Source organism: Echiichthys vipera (genome assembly GCF_963691815.1).
Source record: "Echiichthys vipera genome assembly, chromosome: 23".
NCBI lineage: Eukaryota > Metazoa > Chordata > Actinopteri > Perciformes > Trachinidae > Echiichthys > Echiichthys vipera.
This window is the reverse complement of record NC_139848.1, coordinates 4,473,388-4,481,875: the sequence shown is the minus strand read 5'-3', so window position 1 is coordinate 4,481,875 and position 8,488 is coordinate 4,473,388. Positions and strand designations below refer to the sequence as shown.

General features: G+C 45.7%; 1 protein-coding gene across 1 annotated transcript; it reads left to right on the top strand.

Annotated features, from left to right (window-relative positions):
* Nucleotides 1–1,881: 1,881 nt before the first annotated feature.
* LOC310964730 (neuronal acetylcholine receptor subunit alpha-2-like) lies at nucleotides 1,882–5,227 on the top strand (the record flags this gene model as incomplete). The annotated part of the gene is made up of 7 exons (XM_083937986.1): nucleotides 1,882–2,004; nucleotides 2,108–2,152; nucleotides 2,249–2,358; nucleotides 3,074–3,293; nucleotides 3,650–4,143; nucleotides 4,561–5,017; nucleotides 5,102–5,227. Exons 2-7 carry the CDS (start codon nucleotides 2,123–2,125, stop codon nucleotides 5,225–5,227), a joined length of 1,437 nt encoding a protein of 478 aa, XP_083794112.1. The 5' UTR covers nucleotides 1,882–2,004; nucleotides 2,108–2,122.
* Nucleotides 5,228–8,488: the final 3,261 nt, after the last annotated feature.

Genomic DNA, 8,488 nt, shown 5'->3' with positions numbered 1-8,488 from the left:
AACGAAAACGACTCCTGCTAAATTACATGAAGATGTAATTATTGTGCAGGAGGTTTCAGTCGTTACACAAGTACAACACAACGTGCGTTCACGTCGTTTTTAAACCGAACAAATTCCCCCAAATTTCAAAGTCTATAATATGGATGAAGAGGGTTTATGCTTCTTGGATGTGATCATGATACTCAGGACATACTTTACTTTACCCCAACGTTAAGTTGCATTTACAGAGAGTTCAAAACTCTCTATAAACATTTTAGATGACATAAAAAAAAGTTGAATTTTTAGTGAAACTGATAATAAACAAGAGGAACCTATGATACTTGATGTTGATGTGATGTTTCTTGTGATTATGTAACTTCTAGAAACTATCTGCCATAGTCTAAGTGCAAAGTGTGATGAAATGAAGGACTGAAAACAACAGTCATTTTATAAGTTCAGCATCCGTGAGGAACTCGGAGTAGAGCCGCTGCTCCTTTGCGTTGAAAGGAGCCAGTTGAGGTGGTTCAGGATCATCTGGTAAGGATGAACCCTGGGCGCCTCCCTAGGGAGGTGTTCCAGGCACGTCCAGCTGGGAGGAGGCCTCGGGGAAGACCCAGGACCAGGTGGAGAGATTAGATCTCCACACTGGCCCGGGAACGCCTCAGGATCCCCCAGTTAGAGCTGGTTAATGTGGCCCAGGAAAGGGAAGTTTGGGGTCCCCTGCTAGAGCTGCTGCCCCCGAGACCCGACCCTGGATAAGAGGCTGAAGATGAGATGAGATGAATCAGGACAGACGAGAGAATATTTTTCTACACCTGAAGCATTTAAGCAGAATCATTTGTCGTAAATGAAACGTAGTTTGCATGAAGACACTGAGAAAAGTCTGACTCCTGAGACTCAAACTGCAGCGTAACCCAACAACATGCATCTCCTCCACTGGCAGAGCCTCACCTGCAGCGTCAGTTATAAATAGCCAATAAAATCACAAGAACTGGCATTACACATTCTCATCCTTTGTGCTCTCGGCTCGTCGGTTCTTGCTCTGGCTAATCTTAAATGGCGCTCTGGTGTTGCCAGATTAGCTGCCAGACAGTTCAAAGCTGCGTACTCAGAGGAGACAGAGGGAAGGAGAGAGATCACTGCTCCTAAAGGTGATTTTCTTTTGTTCATTTAACGTGCGGGACAAAGCAAACCCCGTCCGACACAAAAGGTCGAACACTTGAAATAAGAGAGGTTTATCTCAGGCGCCCTGATGAGTGATAACTGTTGATTAAGTTCAATTATCTTTAATGATTTTTTCCCTGTGTGACATAAAACTAAATGATGTGCAGTAGATCGCAGTCTGAACCTGTTACATTTTATGAATAATAAAGTTCAGATAATTGCTTTTTCCCCAGAGAGAGGACACATTTACTCACTATCTCCACTGTAATGGCTTAGAAACAAGGGGCTATAAAGGGAATAGCCCTTTAAAACCATGGAGGGAGATGAAGGTAAGGAGATAAATCATGCAGAGACACTATGAATGGGTTAAAATCTAAACTAAAACAGCTTAAAGGAGTTTAGAAATCCTGTGTTTGAGTGCATAAACACAAGATATTTAAAAGTACGGATGCCTCTTGGCACAACTGCATTGTGATTTCCTGTATTATTAAAATGATTATTAAATAATTTACTAATGCTTAATTGATCAGTCAAAGTCATACTTGATGAGGGAAGTATGAGGCTACAGCTTAAGGTAACAAATCCACCTATCAGCACCTCTAAAGCTCACTAATCACACGTTATGTCTCGTGTTTAAGCCTATAACCTGTTAAAGACCTTGACATGCAGATAATTCTCTGTGTCCGTCCCTTGTCTGTGTATTTGTCAGTGCTGACTGAACACTGGAGTCCCGTTCACACCGAGGACCAGCTCTTCAGGAGCTTGTTTGGGGGCTACAGCAAGTGGACGCGTCCGGCGCGAAACATCACTGACGTGGTCATTGTCAAGTTCGGTCTCTCCATCGCACAGCTGATAGACGTGGTGGGAACCCCCCACACTCATTCATTCTAATATGTAAGAGTCTAATAATTAGAGTTAATCCCTTCTTACCTGATCTTATCTCTAATGTTTGGCGCCAAAACAGGATGAGAAAAATCAGATGATGACGACCAACGTGTGGCTGAAACAGGTACAGGAGAAATCATCATCGTTTGGCCTTTTGGCCGTACAAGTGTGGAAACTAAACGTGTTCTTGGGGTCTTTAAAACTGTGTCTGTGTTGGCAGGAGTGGACTGACTACAAACTGCAGTGGAACCCGTCCGATTTCGACAATGTGACGTCCATCAGAGTCCCGTCTGAGCTCATCTGGGTGCCCGACATTGTGCTGTACAACAAGTAAAAACATACGCAGTCACAGTTTGCTTCAGGTGCACAAATCCCTGTTAGTTATTGAGGAGTTTAGTTTAATTATGTAACTTTGTAGAATGAAAACTAATGTATGCAAGCGAAGACTTCGTTCTAAGGAAGTCCAGTGTTTCAGTCTCGTTCCTTGATCCCTGTTTATCGTCCAAGGACACACTTAAACGGACATGACTTTCCGTAGGCGGAGCGGGAAATTGTCTGTAGTGACCAATTACCCGCTTGATCCATAGCAATGTCCTCATCCTCTGAAGAGCCGTACGAGCAGGGTAGGTCACTCATATGGAGCCAAAAAGCGTAATGATACCATTTCTGCATATTCCTGCATACCAATTGACGATGCATGCAAATGATCGTGTTGAATAAATGATCCTGGCTCTGTTGCGTCTCTGCTGTGATCTTGCATCATACAGTTTTAAGCCAGACTCCGGTTTCCTCCCCTCAGGGCCCCCGAGGAAGTACTAAACCTTAAATGTGTCTGGATGGAAACAAAGCTTTCTCCTCCTTCAGCGTTTGTGTAAATGAGCTTGCATCATGAATACAGCGTAGTTAAGATTCATTAATCAATTATTAAACATAGCCGGTGTAAAAGGGGGATAGTGTAGGGTTTATGGATGGAAAGTTGGGCGCCTTGTTTCAACATTTCCTGTCTCAATTCGATGTTTCTCCCCTCTTCTTCTTCTTTTTCCAGTGCTGATGGAGACTTCGCCGTCACCCACATGACCAAGGCCCACGTGTTTCACAACGGTCGTGTCCGCTGGGTGCCCCCGGCCATCTACAAGTCCTCCTGCTCCATCGATGTCACCTTCTTCCCTTTCGACCAGCAGAGCTGCAAGATGAAGTTCGGCTCCTGGACGTACGACCGCGCCAAGATCGACCTGGAGCCCATTGAGAACACGGTGGACTTGAAGGTTGTTGTAGCCAGAAGTGGCGCCTCTGTTCTCTTGTGGTTTTCCAGCTGTTATCTACGCTTCACGCATCTTTTCCTAAGATTTTGTTTTGCAGAAGGATGCCAGCTAAACATTCGGGATGCTTGCTTTTCTAATGAACAGGACAATTCTCCGCTTGTTGCTGTTTAATGCAGCATCAACTATCGGAGAAAACAAAACGCATGAATTCGTTTTTCAAGACACGAAACCTCTCCAGGATTAGAGGTTCATGTTCTTGTTGAGTCCTCCTCTGTGGAGCATAAATGTCTATATAAAATGCATCAAATAGATATTTTAGTCTGAACATTTTCATCCCTAGAAACAAATGTCATTCCTAGGATTACTGGGAGAGCGGAGAGTGGGCGATCGTCAACGCCGTGGGAACCTACAACACCAAGAAATACGACTGCTGCCACGAGATCTACCCCGACATCACCTACTACTTTGTCATCCGTCGCCTGCCGTTGTTCTACACCATCAACCTCATCATCCCCTGCCTCCTCATCTCCTGCCTCACCGTCCTGGTCTTTTACCTCCCGTCGGACTGCGGCGAGAAGATCACACTGTGCATCTCTGTGCTGCTGTCGCTCACCGTCTTCCTGCTGCTCATCACCGAGATCATCCCCTCCACGTCGCTGGTCATACCGCTGATCGGGGAGTACCTGCTCTTCACGATGATTTTCGTCACGCTGTCCATCGTCATCACTGTGTTTGTGCTCAACGTGCACCATCGCTCGTCGGCGACTCACACCATGCCTCGATGGGTTCGGAGGCTCTTCCTGTCTGCAGTGCCACGCTGGCTGTGCATGAAGCGTCCAGAGCACGGTGTCAGGTCTGGAAGTTGAGAAAACATGAAGGCGGCAATGTTTAGGCTACTGTATGTGAATGCAAAGTCCAAATCATTCCCTTCTTCCTCTGTATTACACTTTATGGGATGCAGCAATAGAACAGTTTCGCGGTTTACCGATGGTTATCACATTGTGTACATTTCAAAAGGGATTTCAGTGTTTCTTCATCCAATAAAAAAGCTTCTGTTTAATTTATTAAGGGTCATTGCAACTGATAATAATAATAATAGTTGTTTAAGTCAGTGAAACCGTGATTATATTGTTAAAATCTCATTATTTCGATCTATTGTTAACCAACTTTGCCACCTGTAAAGGTTTTAATTGTCTTGGTGAAGCTTTTGTTTAATATTAAATAGGATTTTAAGTTGAACAACATGCTCACTGATGTGTTGTTGTCTTAGGCCGCGCCACCTGGCTGATAAACTCCACCCTGTCCGGACGCCAGGCCCCTCCCACAGCTCCTCCACCTGGGTCACTCAGGAGTCTGACATAGACCTCCATGGTTACCAGGGTGATGATGACAGCGACAGCCAGCTCGACTCCTTGGATACGGGAGATGAAATTCACTACTGTGACCTTCACGGTTACACAAGCGCAGGTCGTCTGGGGAGGTTTGGCATGAAGGCAGCTGGTCGGCCGAGGATTTCTCCCCTCTCTCCTCCTTTTGCTCCATCTCTCGGTTACATCCTCCTCCCGCAGAGACACTCCTCTCTCAGCTTGGACTGGGACACCCCTCCTGCGGTGCATGGTTTGATGCAGAGCCCATCGGCCTCTCTTGCGTCTCCTGCGGTGGTATCCGCCCTGGAGGGGGTGACCTACATCGCAGATCACCTCAGAGCTGAAGATGCAGACTTCTCAGTGAGTGATGACGTGATTCTTTGTTGTTGACAGAAGTGATTTGATTTTACCTCTGCTCCTCTTTTGTCTTTTCCATCTCTGCAGGTGAAGGAGGACTGGAAGTATGTTGCCATGGTTGTAGACCGGATCTTCCTTTGGATGTTCATTATCGTGTGTCTGCTGGGGACACTCGGGCTCTTCCTGCCTCCGTGGCTCTCTGGGATGTTTTAGAACCACATGAGAAATCAAACAGAATAACACAGTCAAATAAATACATAATAGTCTGTCTGTAGTTTCCTTTCATTTTGAAGTTTCATAACCAACAATCTCCCTTTTTTGCTTTGTAAATAACCCAAACGATTAATTGATTATTAAAAATCGCTGCTAATTGTTTCAGAAAACACAAAAAAATGCACAAAAACTAATTGCAGCTGATTAAACTTCCTCTGCGTATGTTCTTACGTACAGTGTGGGGCTGTTCGGCAGAATATAGTTTCGTCGATCAGCCGGTTACCACTGAAGAAAAACAGTGAAAGTGAAAAACCTTGACTAGGAAACAACACATTTACGTCACTTAAGGGAGAAAAATTCAAGTGTTTTAAGCAGCACATCTAATAATAATGAAGCAGACAAGAAGAGAGGGAAGGATATATAACTATTATCACTGTTATTTGATAAATTGGCTAATTACAGTGGATGAAAGTAGCTGTCAATCATAAAATACTCTGCCTTCTCTTGGGTCTCCTCCATTATCATCCACGTGATGTATTAAGGTCAACATGCGGCACTTTTCCAAAAGTAATCCCTTTGTAATGGGTGTAACAAATGAGCCACATCCCCTGCTGAAGTGAACAAAGTGATCTTGGGAAGCAGGCGAACAACGGTTAAGTCAGTAAGAAGGTGAACTGAGGCCGATTCAAGCGAGGGACAACGGCAGGATAGTTACCAGGACAAGTTAGGCTGTGTCTCTTATTCATTTGCATCTCCAGTAGCATCAGTGTCTGTTTCCTTGTTCAGGGAACTCCAAACTCAATGATTCACTGTTTGCACGATCTAAAACTTTCCACTAAAATGTTCAATTTCATACCCGAAGCAAAGCAATAATCGTCCCATTATCCTGTAATCAAGTGATGCCGATAACACTGGTGTATTTTGTACCTTTGGTGCCGCGGACAGAGAGGTTTTTTTCCACATACTTTTACCCAGGAGCTGGATTTCCAGTAAAGATGATTGCAGCTCTTTTAATATTAACACAGTTATAGTTTTGTAAAAGTAAAAGGAAGGCAGTGTGTTATGTCTACACCAATCTGTTTTTAGTTATTATAGTTGTAATAGCTTACAGACAAATTGATGTATTGAAAGAGGGGTCATTCAAAACCAGCCACACACGAGTCATAGCCAGAGTCATGCGATGGTGATATTGAACAACATGCATCCAAAAAAGGGAAAGGCTCATAGTGTGCAGAGATATCTTGGCTGCATCCACATAAAGAAGAAGAAGAAGAAGAAGAAGAAGAAGAAGAAGAAGAAGAAGAAGAAGAAGAAGAAGAAGAAGAAGAAGAAGAAGAAGAAGAAGAAGAAGAAGAAGAAGAAGAAGAAGAAGAAGAAGAAGAAGAAGAAGAAGAAGAAGAAGAAGAAGAAGAAGAAGAAGAAGAAGAAGAAGATTTTTTTGATTTTTAACAGCACTTTATTTACAGTTAATTAAAAAACAGGAAACAGTTAATTAAAAACAGGAAATAGTTAATTATAAACAGGAAACAGTCGATTAAAAACAGGAAGTGGTTGTGATCAGTGACTCAGAGGAGGAAAGAGGCAAAAGTGAGCTCTCCCTCGGTGAGCCGGCACAGCAGCTGCTCATGAGCCCACTGCTGCTCAAACACCCCCGTGTTCCCTGTGATCCTGTGGAAGCACAGCTCCAGCTTCAGCCTGGCCTTCACGCTGTGCTTCCACAGGATCACAGGGTCAACAGTCGGCCCGCCCTGCAGTTTGTCCCGGCGAGTCAGATAAATAGACATTTTTGCTTCCCCAATTAAAAAATTTAGAAGCTGACACTTTGTTTTGTCTGTTTTTTTAAAACCGACTCCACAGATAAAAAGGGGGGCAGTGAACAAGACGCCAAACAGGTTAAAAACACGGGTTAAAACCTTAAAAATCCCTGCCAACCTCCTGCACTCAGTAAAAAGGTGAAACACGTTCTCGGGCAGCCTGCAGAACGGGCACTCGTTCACAACACTGTTGTTAAAAACAGATAAAAAAGCGTTGGTGGCAATGGCCCCGTGTAGAATCCTCCATTGGAGGTCTCCGGTCCTCTTTCTCAGTGGAGGTTTATACAGGGTCCTCCACTGAGGGCTCAGCCCGCCCAGCCTCTCAGTCCAAACACACGGCGCTCTGTCACACAGCCTCCTCATGTTCAAAGTTTTAACACAGTTCATGTACAGAGTCTTGTTTTCTGCTTTTTGCAGGCTCAGTTTTATTTTGGTGGTGTTCTGTAGTAGGGGGCCGCTGAGCTCTGTGAAATCGGGGCACAGGTGGATCTCCGGGTAGGGGTCGGTCGGATCGGGCTCAGCTTCTCTCCTGCTGCGCTTGATGAGGAGGACCTTCTCTCTCGCCGTCAGCCTGTTCCTCCATAGCTCCAGGCTCCTCTGCACCAGCCGGACAGACCGCACCCCCAGCACCGAGCCCAGAGCCCGGTCGTCCGTGAGCGCGGGTCCTGCCACATCCACCAGCTGGCCCAGGCAGACAATCTCGGACCTGCACAGCGCCCCCATCAGCCCAGGCACGGCACTGCAGCAAACATCCAACCTGGCACCACAAACCAGAGGCTCCTTCAACAACCAGTACAGAGAGTTACAGTGTCCGCTCCTTTCACTTCTAAACAGCCCCCAGGATTTAAAAACACCCTGATAAAAAGGAGGTAACCCGCCTAACTTTAAAAATTTAAAATCAGTTAAAAACAGAGCAGCATCCAGCCCCAGGTTGTTGACACGCCTGAGTATACAGCTGGCCACGCCTCTCCACACCAGATCCTCAGGTCCAGTCAGAAACCTCTGAATGAACTGGATCCTGAGGGTGGCTGTTCTGCTGGCCAGGTGGACTAGGCCCTGGCCCCCCTCGTCTCTGGGTAAAAACAATACTGATTGAGGAACCCAGTGCTTTTTGGTCCAGAAAAACCTCACCATTTTTGCTTGTATTTGAGCAATGAGCCCTGAGGGAGGGTCCAGACAGGCGAGCCGGTGCCACAGTAGAGAGGCCACCAGGTTATTTAAAACAAGGACCCTCCCTCGAAAGGACATCTGAGCGTGGATCCACCTCCACTTAGCCAGTTTGCTGTCGACTTTCTCTACCACATTTACCCAGTTCTTTTTTTCTGTACTGTTGTTCCCGATGTGCACACCTAGATAGTTAAAGCCTTCTCTTCCCCACGTCAGGCTTTGAGGGAGAACGGGGAGGCCCTCCCGCCACTCGCCAACAGCAAGGGCCTCGCTCTTCCCC